This window comes from Narcine bancroftii, chromosome 8 (genome assembly GCF_036971445.1).
Source record: "Narcine bancroftii isolate sNarBan1 chromosome 8, sNarBan1.hap1, whole genome shotgun sequence".
Lineage (NCBI taxonomy): Eukaryota > Metazoa > Chordata > Chondrichthyes > Torpediniformes > Narcinidae > Narcine > Narcine bancroftii.
In genome coordinates this window covers 166,198,781-166,219,074 of record NC_091476.1, presented here as the reverse complement: position 1 = coordinate 166,219,074, position 20,294 = coordinate 166,198,781, and the positions used below count along the sequence as shown (strand labels likewise).

General features: G+C 40.2%; 1 protein-coding gene across 1 annotated transcript in view; it reads left to right on the top strand.

Annotated features, from left to right (window-relative positions):
- The window catches only part of csmd2 (CUB and Sushi multiple domains 2), a 539,567-nt gene that overhangs the window by 155,292 nt on the left and 363,981 nt on the right, over positions 1–20,294 (top strand). Inside the window, exons 13-14 of the mRNA XM_069896324.1 lie at positions 10,347–10,562; positions 12,427–12,615. Of these exons, the coding sequence (XP_069752425.1) occupies positions 10,347–10,562; positions 12,427–12,615 (405 nt within the window). The remainder of the gene's footprint in view (positions 1–10,346; positions 10,563–12,426; positions 12,616–20,294) is intronic.

Here is a 20,294-nt window from a genome sequence, read left to right as displayed (position 1 = left end):
CTTTTCCTGCCAATTACCCTTCATCTTCTTCCAGAGCATTTCCCTTCTCTATCACCTGCCCATCCATATTCAAATACTTTCTACAAACTTTCTTTGTTTGCATTCTAACCTTCTCCTTACTGCTCTGTACTATTTTGTTCCCTCCCCCCAACCATTCTAGTTTAAAGGATCCTGAGTAGCCCTAGCAAATACCTCTGCCAGGATTCTGGTCCCCCTGGGATTTAAGTGTAACCTGTCCTTACTGTACAGGTCACATCTCCCCCAAAAAAGGTCCCAGTTATCCAGAAACTTAAAACCCTTCCCCTTACTCCACCCCTTCAGCCACGTGTTAATCCTCCACCTCATTCTATTTCTATTCACACTGTCACGTGGCACAGGGAGTAATCCAGAGATTACCCCCTTCTTTTTAACTCCCTACCTAACTGCCTGTACTCACATTTTAGGACCTCTTCTCTATTTCTCCCTATGTCATTGGTACCTACATGTACCACGACCTCTGGCTCCTGTCCCTCCCACTTTAGGATATCCGGGACACGAGCAGCTACATCCCGGACCCTGGCACCAGGGAGGCAAACCACCATCCGGTTCTCCTTGCTGTGTCCGCAGAATCCCCTATCCGTCCTCTTAACTATGGAGTCTCCTACCACAATTGCCCTCCTCTTCCTTTCCCTCCCTTTCTGAGCTATCTCTCCTTATAAATCAAGTCCTCCAATCCCAGTAACATTCTTGTGAATACTTTCTGCACACTTTCTAGTTGATTGCGTGCTTCCTAAAACTAGGGTTAACCATCTTAATTATGGTAAAAGGCCCTTCTGACCCAATTCTGGTAATTCCTCCCCTAATTAACATATCAACCCTTAATGTTTTTGAAGGATGGAAGGAAACCAGAGTACCTAGAGAAAAACAACACAGGTCACAGGGAGAATATAGAAGCTCCTTATAGACAGTATCGGATTTAAACCAAGATTGAAGACCCTGCAATAATGTTGTGCTAACCAAATGACCATAACTGCACTCAATACTCCAAGTGCAACGACTTAAACAGTTGGAACAGAACATTCCAAATCTTGTTCTCAATGCCATGAACAATGAAGTTCAGTGTGCCAATGCCTTCTTCAGCAACCTGTCAACTTGTGTTGCCACTTACAGGAAATTGCACCTGAGGTCTTTCTGTTCTACTCTCTGTGTGTTGCCATTTACTGTACAAATCTTGTCCTGATTTAACTTTGCAAAATGCCATGTCTCATATTTGTCTGAGGTAAATTCAATTTACCATTGAATTCCAACTTGGTTTGTGAACTCTTTGACTAGCTTAGTGTGCTTTTTTTCATAATCAACTATCATTCACAGTCTGATATTTATCCAATTTCTTTACAAATTGACAGTTTGGGTTTTTTTTTGGAGGTTCTATTCTGTGATTTGTCTTCCCTACCTCATCTCCATCATCATCTTCCTCCATATCCTCTTTTTGTGCAGGATGCACTGGTGTTACCCATCTGCATCACACCAAGCTCGCCACAAATACACATCATGTTAATCGTGCTATTTGCTTAGAGTCTGAACCCCAGTGATTGTGTCTTGTGTTTTATTTTGATAGAACATAGCTTTAAGGGGCAGGACTGTAATCCTGGGGATCAGAGACCAGTCGTCACCTACATCCAATGTTCAATCAGATTTGCTCTTGTTCACAAATTTCTTGGCAGAGACACTATCTTTCATATGTTCATTTTCACTGAGAACAACTTAATTGTTGTAATATGGTGGTATTTTATCACAATTTCTGTGTCTACTCTATCGACATGTGACTGTTCACATAAAGTGGCCTAAAGTAAGATAGCCATTATATATAACCGGAAGTCCAGTGACTGATCCAGGCCACAAACTTTGCTCTTCAATGTAGTAGGATAAAGATGATTTCTAAAAGACAATTTCAGTATTCACAAACTCCTGCAATATATTCTCTGGTTACATGGGGTTTATTATTAACCACTGTTATAATGGATGCGCCAATGTGCTGATCAAACTAATTCTCACGGAAACAACTTTTCACGTCTTGCGAATGTTTAGTTTTCCAGTGGCCTCAAAGTGCTACGATGTACCAGGTAAATTTCTTGGCCTAAACCTGTTATGAAAATTGACTACTCTATTAAAAATAGAGTCAATTTTTTGTCACCTTCAGCTACAATAAGTGAAATTAATTTTCATTTTACTTTTCCTTGGCAGACATTTAAAGATGTATACAATATCAAACTCTGTCAACTTGAAGCACTCAATCGTGAATTATTCAGGACCTTTTCAGTGATCAGATAAGGATTACACTTTATTATTCTGACACATCAGCTTAGAAAAATGGCAAGGATAGCTGTTATTGTTCAGTAATACCCGATTGAAAGTAATGCCTGTTTGAAGCATGGTTCCCTTCCTGGTTGACAATCTGCACAATCCATGTAACGAGGAGGTCAAGGACAGCATGGTATCTGCTTCTGACTCCATAAACAATCCATTTTATCATTCATACATTTCGTGTGAGCCGAATTACAATTCAAAACATTTTGCAGACACCAACGATTTGTTTTAACAGCTCTTGTCTAGAATATCACTACAGGATACAACACGGTCCCAATACGCAGAGCTATAATTTCCTACTACGATGAAAGTAGTGGGTGTTTTTCCCCCAATTTATAGGCAAAACCTTGAAATTAAATATTTTAAAACTTCTTTCAAAGGATTAAATAGTTCAGAGTTGTGGTGCACTGAGGTAGCAGCAAAGCAAACACAAAACTTAAAAGACTGTACAACAGGTAAAAGTCTGAACACCAGTTTATGCTTCGGTGGCTCCCATGTGACTGGCTCAGGAGGGGCCGGCTCAGGTCTATATTCAGATCGGCTGCTTGACAGCTGGCCAGGTGGAGTCAGCCCCCTAGGGGGTCTATTCAGGTCAGCTGATTGACAGCCAGCCAGGTGGATTCAGACCTTTAGGTGGTCTTCCTGCAGGTACAGAGATCGTCCCCCTGCAGTCGGCTGGTGGTCGTATCCCCACAAAAATATGCTATTTCCTTTGAATAATTCTTGAAACACTTTTCAAAATAATACTTTCATGCATCTAATCTATTAAAGAGACTTGCTCTCTCAGTCTTCTCATCATTTTAGGTTTCACTTTACCAACTGGATAAATATTTAAGAACTAATGAATTCAATCCTGCCATTTAGGTGATAACATTTTTTTGCGAAAGGTCAGAGGAAGAATGGTGTGATTGAATGGAGAGAGTGTGCAATCCAGAGGAAGCAATGGAAACAGGTACAATTTTTAAATTAAAAAAATATTTGGATAAGGAAGGTTTTGAAAGATATGGACCAAACACAGATAAATGGGACTAGCTCAGAATACCAACTCAGTTAGCATGGAAGATTGAGCCAAAAAGACTTCCATACTGTGTGCTCCACATCCATGGCCTGGACCACAAACAGAATATGACTAACTACACTATTTCCCTCTTAATTTTGTATAGCTGCTGACCTCTTCATCATCTTCTTTCCAGGGAACACAACCCAATATTTTCCAATCTCTCCTTTAATTGAAAATTCTGCAAACCTTGTTGTGGTGTGGATTATGGAGGGTCATGTGTCTGCTTTGTCTGGAACCTGGTTGGAATGTGGATGGCAGAGGGTCATGTGGCCTCCCCAGCTGGAACCTAGTTAGAAGTCCACTCACATGCAAATCATGGGTTAGACCTGCCCACCTGTGAGGAACACATGTGATTGGCCCTTGTAGCTGACATGTGATTGGTCCCTCTAGGTGCCAATCAATGGTTAGATCTGCCAACAGGTGAGGCTGACCCCCAATTGGTCCAAGCAGGTTACGTGGGCAGGCTCTGCATTGTAAAAGCCTAGCACATGGAATCTTGCTGTCTCCAAACCATCACTGAAGTCCAGGCTGCTGGCTACAGGCATATTGACTGTGATGGGCCCATCCCAGATCCCGAGCATGTGCAGGAGATGCATAAGAGTTGTGTTCAGAGTAGGTTTAATGGGTTCAAAGAGAATCAAAGCTGGATACGTGTTATCAACAAACAGCGGTCTTTATTTATGCACAGAGGAACTCACAAAAGGGCACACTCTAACAGACTAACTTGGAATAATACAGAAATATCTACACGTTGGGGACAAATAAATCACTGCTAAACATTCTCAATTCCTGATGGGGAATGCAAGGGTTAAACACACAAAGCCAACTCATTCACAGGCACAGCACACTAATGAACAGTAAATTAATTACAACCAACAACTATGCCAAATGAACCTGGTCTCCAGCATTCAACTACAGCTCAGGATCTGGGACAGGCCCATCACAGTCAATATTCCTGTAGCCAGCAGCCTGGACTTCAGTGATGGTTTGGAGGCAACAGCAAAAGAGAGAGAGCAAGATTCCATGTGCTAGGCTTTTTCAATGCAGAGCCTGCCCACATAACTTGCTTGGACCAATTGCAGGTCAGCCTCACCTGTGGGCAGATCTAACCATTGATTGGCACCTAGAGGGACCAATCACATGTCAGCTACAAGGGCCAATAACATGTGTTCCTCACAGGTGGGCAGGTCTAACCCATGATTTGCATGTGAGTGGACTTCTAACTTGGTTCCAGCTGGAGAGGCCACATGACCCTCTGCCATCCACATTCCAACCAGGTTCCAGACAGAGCAGTCACATGACCCTCCATAATCCACACCACAACAAGGTTTGCAGAATTTTCAATTAAAGGAGAGATTGGAAAAGACAGGGTTGTGTTCCCTGGAAAGAAGATGGTGAACAGGTCAGCAGCTATACAAAATTAAGAGGGAAATAGTGTAGTTAGTCATATTCTGTTGTGGTCCAGACCATGGACATAGAGCACACAGTATGGAACAGGTTTTTTGGCTCAATCTTCCATGCTAACTGAGTTGTTATTCTGAGCTAGTCCCATTTATCTGTGTTTGGTCCATATTTTTCAAAACCTTCCTTATCCAAACATTTTTAGAATTTAAAAATTGTACCTGTTTCCATTGTACTTGCTTTCTCTGGCAGCCAGTTCCAGATACAGACCACCATCAAAGTGAAAATTTTACTCCCTCGCACCTTAAGGGTAGGCCCTCTCATTCTACAATAGTCTTTTCTGGGGAAAAAAAAGACTGTGGCTTTCACTTTTTCCATGACCTTTATGATTTTATGTACCTCTATATGGTCACCTCTCAGCCTCTGATGGTTTAGAGAATAAAGACCTAACCTCTTCTTATAAATCTTAATGTCCTGTTAACATCCTGGTGAATTGTTAATTCACCCATTCCAGCTTAATGACACCTTCCTGTAGCTGGGCAACAGAAAGTAAAAGATTAGTGAGGGATAAAATTGGACCCCTTGTAGATAACGAGGGTAGGCTGAGTGAGAAGTCAGAGATAATGGCAGAAATTTTGAATGATTTCTTTGCCACGGTATTCACTAGGGAAAAAAATATTGAACCAGTTGCAGTAAAGAAAAGTAGTGGGGAGGTCATGAAGCATATAAGGATAACCAAGGAGGTAGTGATGGCTGTGTTGAAAAAGATAAAGGTGGATAAATCTCCGGGACCGGACAAAATATTCCCAAGGACACTCAGGGATGCTGTGGACAGATAGTGGGGTAATTAACAGAGATATTTAGGATGTCACTGGCCACGGTGGTAGTGCCAAAGTATTGGAGGGTTGCACATGTGATTCCGCTGTTTAAGAAAGGGTCCAAATGTAAACCTGGGAATTATAAGCCCGTGAGTCTGACATTTGTGGTGGGCAAATTGATGGAAAGTGTTCTGAGGGATGCTATTTACAAATTTTTGGAGGTACAGGGATTGATAGGGAGTAATCAGCAAGGTTTTGTCAGGGGTAGATCATGCTTGACAAACCTGATTGAGTTTTTCGAGGGGGTTACAAAAAAGATTGATGAAGTGAAAGCTGTGGATGTTGTCTATTTAGACTTTAGTAAAGCTTTTGACAAAGTTCCCCACAGGAGGTTAGGAAAAAAGATAGAGGCATTAGGTATAAATAAGGAGGTAGTGAAATGGATTCAGCAATGGTTGGATGGGAGGTGTCAGAGAATAATGATAGAAAATTGTTTGTCCAATTGGAGACCAGTGACTAGGGGAGTTCCTCAGGGATCGGTCCTGGGTCCATTATTGTTTGTTATATATATTAACGATCTGGAAGTAGGGGTGGAGAATTGGATAAGCAAGTTTGCGGATGATACAAAGATTGGTGGTGTTGTGGACAGTGAGGAAGATTACCATAGATTAAAAGGTGATTTAGGAAGGCTGGAGGTGTGGGCTGAGAAATGGCTGATGGAATTTAATACAGATAAGTGTGAGGTGTTACATTTTGGAAAGGCAAATCTAAATAGGTCATATGCATTGAATGGTAGGCTATTGAGATGTGCAGAGCAACAAAGGGATTTAGGAGTTATGGCTGATACTCAGGTAGATGGTGTGACGAAGGCATTTGGAATGATGGACTTCATAAATCGGAGTATTGAATTCAAGAGTTGGGAGGTTTGGCGTACTGTGTACAGTTTTGGTCACCAAATTTTTGGAAAGATATAAACAAAATAGAGAGAGTGCAGAGAAGGTTCACGAGAATGGATTTCAAGGTTTGAGTTACAGGGAAGGGTTGTGCAGACTAGGGCTTTTTTCTCTGGAGCGTAGAAGATTGAGAGGGGACTTGATAGAGGTGTTTAAGATTTTAAAAGGGACAGACAGAGTAAATGTGGATAGGCTTTTTCAATTAAGAGTGGGGGAGATTCAAACTAGAGGGCATGGTTTAAGATTGAAGGGGGAAAATTATAAGGGGAACATGAGGGGAAATTTCTTTACGCAGAGGGTGGTGGGGATGTGGAATGAGCTTCCGGCAGACGTGGTCGAGGCGGGATCGTTGGTTACATTTAAGGAAAGACTGGATCGTTACATGGAGAGGAGGGGACTAGAGGGGTAGGGACCGGGTGCTGGTCAGTAGGACTAGGAGGGTGGGGATTTGTTACGGCATGGACTAGTAGGGCTGAACTGGCCTGTTCTGTGCTGTAAGTGGTTATATGGTTATATGGAAATGAACAAAGTACTCCAAGTGTGATCTCACCAATGACTTGTGCAGCTGTATCGTAATGTATCATCTATTGCACTCATTGCCTTGCTCAGTGAAGGCAAGTGCAATGAATACCTTCATCACCACCCTGTCCACCTGAGGTCGAGACAGGTATTCTTAAAACCATAAGATGCATCTAGACAAGCATTGGAATTGTTAAGGATAGCAATTGACAAGATGCAGGCTATTGTATAGATAGGTACATTAGTCAGGATAAGGTGTTACTGAGAATATTACCCTTAACTAAGATTTGTCTATTCTATTGTTCATACTGTACTGGATGAAAAGAGCCAATCAAGCTGCAGGAGAAAATAGGACCATTTTTTAAAAACATGGTCCAGTAAGTTGGTGTTGCAATAGTCTCTAAAAATGTTTCAAAAGTGCAATGCAAGTGGGATAAATCTGAGGCTATTAACTAAAAAGCAATTGCAGTTTATTGATGTGTCGGCTACATATCAAGACATCATCACTAAACTATTGTCAGGATCTCATTAAATTCATCAATAAAATGAATGTCCTTCGTATTAATACACAACGAGATGTACTTAAAAATACTGGCATGCTTGAAATACTTCCATGGCTTCATCATTCGAGAAAGTATTTTGTTCATGCCTCCTTGACAAAGTTCAAATAACTTGCCAAGGTCTCCTGTGTTGTGACTGAAGAACCTGTCACTGGAGATTGAAAGCAAAAGGCTTTATTCAATCAGGACACCCTCTTGACAAAATCCCACATTAAAAATACTCTGAATTTGTGCAGCTTTCAGTACAATTGCAAACACAACTACATATTCAAACAAAAAGTAAACAGCCATTAAAAGAGATCGAATCAACACAGCCCATTGTGCAGATGCTCTCTGAACAGTGAAACTAATTTTGATGAAGATTGCTTCTTTGTGAAACTACTGAACACATTCATGAACTCATAGCCACTGAATAACCCCTACATTTTGTTTCGATTGGGACTCAAGACCACAGTTGCTGAAATCTGGAGCCAAAAACAAACTGCTGGACAAACTCTGCCAGTTGAACAGTGTCTGTGTGGTGGGGAGTTGGGAAAGAGGTTGGGCTGTGGTGAGGAGGGGGGGGAGGAAAGAGGTTGGGCTGTGGTGGGGAGGGGGGGGGAGGTTGGGAAGGGATGGTTGATGATTTTCAGTCTGAAATGGTGACTATTGCTTTTCCCTCACCATGTGGTCCTCGATCTGCTAAATTCCTCCAGCAGATTAATTTCTATTCTCAACTTGATGTTGTGTTTTCCAAGAGAAAGCAACTAAAGTCAGAACGTAACAAACACATTAAATTCTCAACCATATTTAGTAGTGTTTTCGAAACCGTGTTCTGTTTGAACAATATATTTTAATTAATTTATTCATTCCCCAAATTCATTATTCATTTGAATAAAAAATGGATTTTAAATTATGACTTTAATTGCCTGGCAGCTGAAGAAAAGCCCATGAAGAAAAGAGGGTTGGCTGTTTTCTGTGCTCTGCTAGGGGCAAGATTGATGCAACTTAATTGTCTTCTTGACGATTGTCTTGCCCTTGTTTTGTGAGTTTTGCTGTTAATTTTGAATGATGACCAGCCTAAAGCAGTTTCATGCTAATTATTTTCGTCAAGAAGCTGTCTGACCCCAATGAGACTGATTCTTCTTTCTTTGGCTTGGCTTCGCAGACGAAGATTTATGGAGGGGGTAAAAAGTCCACGTCAGCTGCAGGCTCGTTTGTGGCTGACAAGTCCGATGCGGGACAGGCAGACACGGTTGCAGGGGAAAATTGGTTGGTTGGGGTTGGATGTTGGGTTTTTCCTCCTTTGCCTTTTGTCAGTGAGGTGGGCTCTGCGGTCTTCTTCAAAGGAGGTTGCTGCCCGCCAAACTGTGAGGCGCCAAGATGCACGGTTTGAGGTGTTATCAGCCCACTGGCGGTGGTCAATGTGGCAGGCACCAAGAGATTTCTTTAGGCAGTCCTTGTACCTTTTCTTTGGTGCACCTCTGTCACGGTGGCCAGTGGAGAGCTCGCCATAGAACACGATCTTGGGAAGGCGATGGTTCTCCATTCTGGAGACGTGACCCATCCAGCGCAGCTGGATCTTCAGCAGCGTGGACTCGATGCTGTCGACCTCTGCCATCTCGAGTACTTCGACGTTAGGGATGAAAGCGCTCCAATGGATGTTGAGGATGGAGCGGAGATAACGCTGGTGGAAGCGTTCTAGGAGCCGTAGGTGGTGCCGGTAGAGGACCCATGATTCGGAGCCGAACAGGAGTGTGGGTATGACAACGGCTCTGTATACGCTTATCTTTGTGAGGTTTTGCAGTTGGTTGTTTTTCCAGACTCTTTTGTGTAGTCTTCCAAAGGCGCTATTTGCCTTGGCGAGTCTGTTGTCTATCTCATTGTCGATCCTTGCATCTGATGAAATGGTGCAGCCGAGATAGGTAAACTGGTTGACCGTTTTGAGTTGAGACTGATTAACATTCTATCAATTGATTGATACCTTGCACTGGTATTAATCATCCTGGGTGGTCCTGTATTGTGTGTCATAAAGCAGTGTTGAACTATTACAAGAATAGCAAATATATCCAATATACCATATGATTGATATTTCTTAAGTTCATCATCATCTTCTGATTCAGCTGTGAAAGTTGAATAAAAATTCTGATTATTCTCTATTCTCATTGATTGAACATTCAGTACAAAGGTTCATTGTGCATCAGAGATGAAAAGTAGTGATTGATTTCTGCTACACTCATCACTAAAGGTCAAGGAAATTACCCAAAATAGAATAAACGTGCCCACAATGTTCCTGAGAGTAATTGATACGATTTCCCCATGATAATTTGTATCCGATGTTACAGCCTTGTAATCAATTCACCATTGATATTTTTCAATAGTTGCCGCAGTACATTACAGGCACCAATGTATCATCAGTCCTACTAGTAAATGTTAGAAGTAAATTCCCTTTTTTTGGAAAGACCATTATTAAAAATGCAGGCAAAATCAAAATCCTAAATGATTTAGGGTTGGCTTCTTATCTCATCTGATTTAAGACTGATTGTCCATTTTCATTCATATTTTTGTCAGGTTTCCCTGAGCACTATGGGAAGTAAACATTTTTCAATTCAATCCTTATCTTAAATTTAACTGTTAAGGTTCAGTACTTTGTACAGATTAGAATGCTGAACATGATCTTTTTTTTTTAACTGGGAAACTATGATTCCAGGAATCCAGTTCACCTTCCATACTTTTCATTTGGAGAGTCCACATGATTATCTGCTGATCACTGAAAATGGAAGCTTTGCCCAGCCTTTGAAAAGACTCTCGGGATCCAACCTGCCAGGATCAGTCAGCGCAGGACTCTTTGGGAATTACACGACGCAAATCCGCTTTATTTCCGACTTCTCCATGTCGTATGAGGGTTTCAACATAACCTTTACAGGTATGAAGTATTTCTGTTTCCTCAGTGTGTGGATGTGGATGTTTGAGCAGTTTGTCTGAAACTTGGCCAGTGCTGGCTTATATTGATCCAATCCCTACATGTGTTGGACTACAAATTCCATACGTAGAAATAAAACCTGTTTGCATTTGTTTTATAAATGTAATCTGTGCTTAAAAGTAATTTTGGATTTTCCTGAAAGTCATAGGAACTTTTTAAAGTGGATTTTCTCGTACAAGTCCTGCTCCTCAGGAAATTACACAGAGCATTTCAAGGCATGGGTCAGCTGACATGTGTCGAGTGTCATCATCAAATTGCATGATCCACCATGCTTCACTGACAGAAATTGGAAGAATAAAGTACAACCTACAACCATTGCCTCCTGAAGCATGTGAACTGCTGAGTTCCTGTTGAGACATCGTGTTCCTGCCCAGATCTGACACCCTGAACTTCCATTGGTGAACAGGTTTATTGGGCCTCACAGTATTTATTGAAGAATTTCAAAATCGTATCTGAATAAGTTAACCATGGGTAGCAACAGTCTATGAGGATGATCATGGCAGTTCCAATTCCTGTGCTTTTCTTCTCCATGGCTGTGAAGCAGGTTCTTTAGTACTGGGATCCACTTCCAATCACTATGTGTGAGTGTTGCAATGGTGCCATAGTTGATGCTGCTTCTACATAGCTCCAGTGATTTTGATTTCTTCCTGACCTTGAGATCGATTATTGTGGAATTTGCATATTCTCCCATAGCCATGTGGCCATCCCCTCTGTGGCAGAGTTTCCTTCCACTTCTCACAGCTGTATTGGTTGTCATGTTGGCCTTCCCTTGGGGTAGGTGGGTAGCAGGAGAACTGGGGCAATTGGTGGGCACACGTAAGGGAGAATAGTTACGAGGAAATGAGTGTGGGTATGAGACTGATTGGAAAACTCTGAGTTCTGACAGAGTTTCAGTGGGCATTAGGAAATGTGAGAAGGAGGAGGCTGGCAGAAGCTGTGATCTCTGCAGTCAGCTTCATTGGAAACCATGTACACATGTTCATGCAGTGAGCTGGATGAAAAGGGGCACACAAATACTTGTTTCCAATTGTGTGATTTTATTTTTGAGGGTGTTCTCTTATATTGGACATGAAATTAGCGTCAATTCATCAGCATCTCCTTCTCATTTATAATCACGTTTTGAAGATGATTGCTTTTACCAGAACCCTTCGGGAATCTTTCATTCGCTGCAGTCAAATCTGTGCGTGCTCACAGAACAAAGATCCCTTCTTCAAAAATGTTTTGAAGTCCCAAGTTTAAAAGAACATCCAGACTTGCCCTGGAATGTGCTCCTGCTCTCTGCCCTGGACCACTGAGGGTCAAAAGCTGTCAGTCTCAAGAGTGGGCTTCCTCATCAACTAAGCTGCAATGTACTGCTCTCAGTGCAGTGATAGAGTGCTACCACCAGGAGGAGTCAAAGACGGAGTGTGGAGCATCTGGGAAATGTTGCATCTTGGGAACCCGATTGCATCTTGGCAAGATTCAAGATGGATGCCTCCGCCTGAGATCTGTTCTGTCCTTTGCGCTGTTTGTTTAGTTAATAAATCTAGTTAATTTAAAAAGAAATATCACATTCGGGTCTTTTCCCAAAAGCTCCAATTTAAGAATATCAGTTTGAATGATCCTGAGGAAATCAATTATAGTGAATGGGACAAAGGGCAAACCCCATACAGATAGCACCCAAAATCAGGGTTGAATCTTGGTCTCAGGTGCTGTTAGGCAGCAGTTCTACAGCCCATATCAATTGTTTTGTACTTTGCTCACTCCGTTTCATAGGTTTTAAGCCAACAATTTTAAAACAGATCCCAATTTTTTTTACTTTATCTAGAACATGATTTGGAACCTTGTGATGATCCTGGTATCCCGCCATTCAGCAGCAGAAGTGGCCTTCGATTTGGAGTTGGAGACACCCTTACTTTCTCGTGTTTTCCTGGATATAGACTGGAAGGCGTGTTCCGGATTACCTGCCTTGGAGGTAGACGGCGTGTGTGGAGTTCGCCTCTTCCAAGGTGTGTTGGTAGGTGGTCGTGTGCTTTCATTTCACTTGTGCTGAAATTTCTACACAGGTTAGGAGCTGTGCAAAGACAGCTCGTCAAGTTAACTTGCAGAGAAAGGGATTTGTAAGCTGCTATAGTTTGACATGAAGTCTTGTGATAGTGGTTTCCACAGTGAGTGGCTCCAATTTCTATAACTGGTGCCATAAATTGCCTCAAAAAGCCTGAGCATGGAATACCAGAATGCAGTTAGTTCATCCCTAACATTCTCAGATAGATCCATACTTGGAATCCACTTTTAGCTTAGATAGGAGCTTGTAACATTGAAGGAAAAAAACCAGCCTGGCAGCACCACAGGAAAGGTTATGTCATGAGCACACTGGTCTTGCAGTTAAGTTACTAGATAATCATCAAGAATTTGAAATGTTGCTCCAGAAATATTAATTTGTATCCCCTCTGACTGCTGGGGAATAAAAATTCAAGTAATTAAATAAATCTGAAAAATTTAAAAAAAAATTCAGTAGCAGGAGACATGAAACATATTTTGCAAACTCATCTGGTTTGCTAATGTCCTTCAAGGGAGGAAATCATTCCCCTTCTCTGGGCTGACATATGTTGGACTCGAGAACCTTGTCGTTGACCCTTATCCGTCTTCACAGTTCAGTAGATGCTGGCATTAGCAGTGACATTCACATTTTGTGACCAGAATTTTAATGCCAATTCAGACTTAATGTCAAGGACCTATCTGACATTTATCTACTTCTGGCTCCTGCCAGGACTGCATCATATGTGGGAATGTGAAGAATCGGAGAGAAGCACACTGTGGACGGAGTAAACAAAAAAAATAGGTGCTTTATTCTTTGAACATTCCTGTTTGAAACTACGACCTGTTAGTGATAACTGAATCATTGAGATAATAATCACATTTATTGCCAAGATAATAATCCTGCTGACACTCAGAAGTTTCTTATTATATTAGGAAAAGAAACTTGTTCAGATCCGATTGATGAATTTGAGGAGTAATGAAAGAAATAAGGGTAATAATCAGTTGGAGGCAAGCAAAGGCTGAATTGTTATTTAAGTATAGTATGAAAGAAGACAAAGTATGTAATAAAAATAATATTTTGCACAAGTTGGAAAAGAATAAAAAAAATACTGCTAACACTAAACCACTCAAGCCCAGATTAGTTTCATTGAGGTAGACTATAGAAATCACTAACATCTGATTTAGCTCCATATGATTAAGTAACTACTTAGTTCATTGAAAGTAAGTTTTTAAATTATGGGACAGTTTTTACAAAGACAGCTAAACCAAACAAATGAAAAATGGCACTTCCAACATTAGCAGATTTGACAGAATTGTACAACGTACTTTCGTAGAAATGAGCAAGTTAAGCTAAAGGGAGAACTGGGATAGTTTTCGTAAAAGTTTGAGAAGCGGTGCGAAGGAGATGTAAATGAGCATGTCTAGTTTAGAAGGTTACATTGAAGGAAGCTGAATTTCAAAATTGATGGTTCAGGAATTAGCTGCACCAATTTCAATTTTTGAGCAAAACAATGGAGGATATGAACAAAAACATTTTACCTTAATCATTATTATCGTAAATACAATTCCTGATGGGAATGACAGAAAGGTAATCAATTAATGCCATCCTTAATGATTTCGAGAGACAAAAAAAGTATACTTTCAAGGCTATGGAGAAAGGGAAAGGGACTGATGTAATTGTTTTCAGACAGACCAGCAAAGATGAGATGGATCAAATGGCCTCCTTCTTTGCTGTAATTGTTCTTGTATTCTGTATGGATGAGGTAGTTCAAATCATTGGTTTGTGTTTTCCAGAAGCCACGTTAATGTTTAATAGAAATGAATGAGAAAAGATCACATTGCAAGTAGAATTAGGTTATCTTATACCCATTGTAATGTAATAAGAACAGCAACCAAGGGAGAAAGTTAAGAATGATGAACAATAAGATAATTAGCTGCATTAAGCAATATGGTACGTGAAGAAAGAGAAACAGAAGAAATAATAATGGCTCAAATGGTACTGATCACTCTCATATTAATAAACTAATTTACATTAACTTCATGAATCATGCATTGGTTACTGAAGGTCCCGTTGTGTTAAGGAATGCAGGACCAAATGCAAGGAAATGGAACTCGCCCAGGATGCGAACTTTTCAAAATGAACAGATTGGGCCTGTTCCGTGCAATATGTCTCTATCACAGTAAATCCATGTTGAGAATATGCTTAGAGTATGATGACAGATAGGAAATTAATGTGATGAGTTCAAGATTTTTGTGCAAAATTCATTAATGATGTGGAAAAATATTAAAACAAATGATTCAAAGGGAGAGGAGGTGAAAATTAGCTCTTGTTGATTGAAAATTAGATTCTAGTAAATAATGTAATGGTGAAAAGCAAACAAGAATGAAACTCTGCTTTTGTAAAATGGAATAAGGAAAAAAAACAGATCAATCCTTCACCAATAATTCAAAACAAATGGAGATTGTGGGACAGTTGAATGTAATTGGGTGGCATGGGCTCATGGGCCAGAAGGGCCTGTTACTGTGATGCCAGTCTACATTTAAAATTTAAAATTCACAATTCCAATGCAACGCAGATTGTAAAAGCAAATAATCCTACCTCTGCTAAATAATTACTGCATTGCAGGAGTGGAATGCTGTAGAGCATGGATAAAATTATCCAGACTGGTTTTCCGCACCTGGGTAGGAAATTAAGTTTGTTTGCCTGAAGTAGTAAATGTAATACTTTATAAGGATGAATTCATGGCATGTGATTACTGATCATTGTTGCCTTGCTATTGATCATTGAAAAAAAATTAGGAGCCACTTTCTTGAAACTCTGCATTTTCTTTAGTGAAGGTGCTCCCACACTACTGATGGGAAGAGAGTTCTAGGATTTAGACAAGGATGGTTCAGGTAACACATTTCTAGAATAAGTTGGCATGACTTTGAAAGATATTTTCATATCTGCTGCCCTTGATGTTCCTGGAAGCACAGGTCCAAGATTTTGGAGGTGCAGATGGAGCAGCCTTGATGAGCAATTGCAAAGCACTTTGTAAGTGCTGAATACAATTGACATTCACAGGTGATGGAAGAAGTGTGTAACATCCCTTTTAATGCACAAAATGGACATTGGTAAGATTCCACCAAATGCTGCAAGTCTGGTACATTTTGAGTACAGTAATGTAGCATGACCAAGGTGTGGCACATAGGTAACACTTTGCTGAACACCTTCAGATTGGGTCACCCACTTTGCTGAACACCCAGCGCCTGTGGGTCTAAAATTGAGCTGCCTGTAGCAAACTATGATAAATCCCCAACCATTCTTACAGTGACCTGTCTGTCCTTGATTTCGTCCATTGTCACGATGAGGCTAAATATACACTTGAGGAACAGCACATCGTATTCTTTCTGCAATGCCTTCAATGTGATGGCACGAACATTGATTTTTCTAATTTTAGGAAACCCTTAACCCCATTGGATTCCATTGTTTCCACCTTTTGTTTACCTCCTCCTGTACTTTTTCTCTCTCTCTCTCTCATTCTCTCTCTCTCTCTCTCTCTCTTCTATCACTCTGTCTCTCACATACACACGTGTTTTTATTAATTTTAATGTCTTATTTTTTTCATTTTAATTTTAAAATTATTTGCATCAATTTTGAGATATTTTTAAATGCCTCTGAATATCATGGAAATGGAATGTTGATACAAATCTATGACAGTATAAACTGCTGTCAAATGCCCTCAAATTTTTTCTGAAGCCTGATGACAAACATTTGGATCTCTCTGTCTGACTTTCTGATGGACAGATTCAGTGAATTTATTTCCATGTTCCATCTAAGTTGGAACAGGCCACAGGCAATAATTCAGTGCAACAGACCAGGTCCCGAAATATTCAGATCATTCTATTCCTGCAACTTTTTTTATTTGCCAACATTCCTTGCCAATCTCCATATTGTTGGCTATAGCTCATTGTACTTTCAGGCTGCTATATGGATAAAATTCTAACTGCAGTGGTCCACAAATAAGCAGCTTTAGCATCTTGTTTGAATCTTGTACAGATAAATCTTTAACCTACTATTGATATACCCTGCAAAGAAAATGGATCAATTTGATCGAATAGCAAGAGATACATTGTTTTTCTTTAATTCTGAAAGACTGGTCTACTTGATAAAAGTAGTTGGAAGAAGAATTGGATTCTACTTAGAACATAAAACACTACTGCAGAATACAGACCCTTCAGGCCATGATGTTGTGCTTATCTATATATACCTACCAAAACAAAAACTAAACAATCTCTACCTCATAACCCTCTTTTTTTTTCATCCAAATGCCTGTCTAAGACACTCTTAAATGCTCTTAATATTCCAACCTCCACCACCACTACTGACAGTCAAAAGTCTGTGTGTAAAAAATAAAAAATAAAAAACTACCCTTGATGTCTCCTCTAAAAATCTATCTTCTCTCACTTTGTATGGATGTCCTCTGGTGGGTACTCCTGCCCTGGGAAAAACATGTTGTCTCTCGTAATCTTGCAGACTATTCAGTCACCTCTCATCCTTCTTCGCTTAAAGGAGAAAAGCCTTAGTTCTGTTATCCTTATCTCAGAATACATATTTTCCTATCCAGGCAACATCTGGTCAATCTCCTCTTTATCTTCTCCATAGCTTCCACATCCTTCCTATATTAAAGTGACCAGAACTGAACACAATATTCTAAGTGTGGTCACATCAAAGATTTAAAGAGCAGAAACATCACCTCATGGCTCCTGAACGCAATCCCCCAACTAATGAAGCCCAATATACCATAGGCCTTATTCACTATCCTATCAACCTGGATTTGGACCCCAAAGTCCATCTTATCTCCCACAGTGAAAATTGAAATTGCAAGGGACCTGTTTTCTGTGCTGTAATGTTCTATGGTTCCATGGTTCTATGTCTTTGAATATGGATCCAAATGTAAATATTGACGTACATCACACTGAACTCAAAAGAGTTATTTCCTTTCCCTTTTCCATCTTGTTTTTCTTGAAATAAAACATGATTGTGTTGCTTAAAGCAACATCGTCCTTTAGGTTAAAATTTAATAGGGCTGGATTAAGCTAGTGTGGGGCCTGCAGCACATGTTACGAAGAGGCCTTATATTTTAAAAAAAATACACACAAATATTAAAACATTTAGTACAGTGGTTCTCAACCTTTTTTTCCCACTCACATACCACTTTAAGTAATACCTATGCCATAAGTCCTCTGTGATTAGTAAGGGATTGCTTAAGGTGGTTTGTGAGTGGGAAGGTAAGGTTGAGAATCACTGCTCTAGGCCCAATTGTTACTGAAATATTTTGCTTGAGATAAATTATCTTTGGCCCATTTCCTTTGGAGTTATGAAACCGTCCACATAACGAGTCAATGAGGTACGATTCAAACAGTGGTTTTGATCCTTTGTCTTTCCACCCACATCCCACCTTAAGCAATCCCCTACTAATCACAGAGCACCTATGGCATAGGGAATACTTAAAGCAGTATGTGAGTGGAAAGAAAAAGGTTGAGGACCACTGATCTAGTAGTTTAAAAGAGTAAACGAAAGGGAAAGTAAGACACCAAATGCCAGGGGAAGCTCAGTTCAGAGGAGAGAGGTGAACTCAGAGCAATAATTCATGACAAATGTACTCTTGCATGTTTTATGAATGAAAACAAATTTATGTTGAAGAATTGAGGACATAGGTCCTCCAGCTTTCTGGCGACTCGGAGAAAGTCTGCCACAGTCTATTCTAAACACGGCCACATAACAAGCCGCGTGCTATTGTTTTTTGGAATGGCTGAGTGAGGGGATGTGCGTAAGCTTTAAGTTCATCAGGCAGCCGGCGGATAAATTGTTTTCCCTTAGGGGATTGGATAATTTTTAGCTGCTTCGAAACAAGTGACGGGAGAGAAAGATAATTAGAATGCAACTCATCCAATTAAATGTTTTCACTTGCTATACAACCGGATAATATGACAAATCTATCTGGCATTTCAATAATAGTATTTAGGTATCAATTTCAAGTGTCAAAAATTGGTTTATGAAAAGGTGTCTTTTCATTGTCATGCAATTACCTGGATGAAGAAATTCACCATTAGCACGTTGACATTCATCACCTCCCTTGGCTATCCAAGTCACGGTCACAATCACTTGAATGTTTGGTCATTCACCAATATCATTCGAGTACTTGTTCTTTTGCATTCAGTGGATGTTGGCTATTGCTGAATGCCTTCTACCACATTTACAGCTTCAGCTATTAGAGCAACATCACCATGAACATCAAAATATTCTGTCAACTCGCACACACAATATGTAGTTTCACCTGTTCAAATCAAAATGTCACAATGTCCCAATCTCTCCGTGGCTGACGAGCTCGTCTGAGGCCATGTCATTAGTGATCAGCCATTTTGATGAGAAATTTAACACTAGCATGCACTAAAGTGAGAGATTAGGTGATGGATGATGTTACTGCTCTTCTGCACTAGAGTACGGTACACGTGGGGTCCAGTGGAAGAACGCAGCCCTTCTTAGATTCCCTTACATTACAGCAAAGAATTGCCTCTCAATGTTTTTTTTTGCTATCACAAGTTGGTCTCATTTTTTTTTCTTCCTTCACTTTATGTTTTGCACTTCCGGAAGCAAAATGATGTCCAACATCTCCAGCTCTACTGCTCATTGCTATCTGCAAAATGCAGCTCCCCTGACGTGTAAACAAACCAGCCAGCTGACTGAGGGCCTGAGGCATGTTTTCACCGTGCATCTAGGCTGTGTTTCCATTTTCGTTTTCATCGTTGTGCAGCAGCTATGACTTTCAATTTCAAATACCTTCATATTTATGCTCGCATATGTATCACATAGATGCCACATTCCCATGAGTTACTGTGTGAATAACCCTGATTAAAGGTTATAATTGGCCAAAATTGCTAACCTTAAACACCCAGTTGTTTAGAAACGTTGAAGGCAGTACAGTACTGTCCTAATAGAGCAAGTGCAGTCCTAGAGTAATAGAGGAAACCTTTAGCGCAGGGCCCTTGAAAATGCAGGGCCCGTAGATATGCTACTTACGCTACTACAGCTCTGCTTTTACATGCCTGTGGAACAATGTTAACATTAATAACATATCCTTATTTTTTAGAACATGATGATTCTCAGTTTAAAAGTTGGCAGATCCCCCTTCAAATATTATAATTTATCGTCAATTTTGAGATCAGAGACAAAGCTATTTGTGTTAATTATATGTGAAATGGCTATTAAAAAAAAAGGAGGATCTAAAATTACCTCCCAATTCAATATGATCTCTGTTCAGAATATTGTAAAATATCAAGGTTCGATTCCACTTTCACCCAGTGCTCCCTTCAAGGCAGATCCTGAAGATACATGTGGTCTTCTGTCTCAGAGTGGAGAATTACCACACACGTGGTTTGGAAACATCCCGCAATGAAATAAACTTCAAATAATGCTGAATTTCAACGATATTGGTTTTGAATTAATTAACCAGAGCTCTTGGACTGCCGATTATTCACACATTTTTAGAAAAAAAAATGTTTGTTAGGATGATAGCTCTCTGATATAGCCTAATATATTGGAAACTAATCACGTTCTTCAAAATCATTTTTAAGAGCATCGCACTTTCCCATTAGAACTGCCGATGTGAGTTA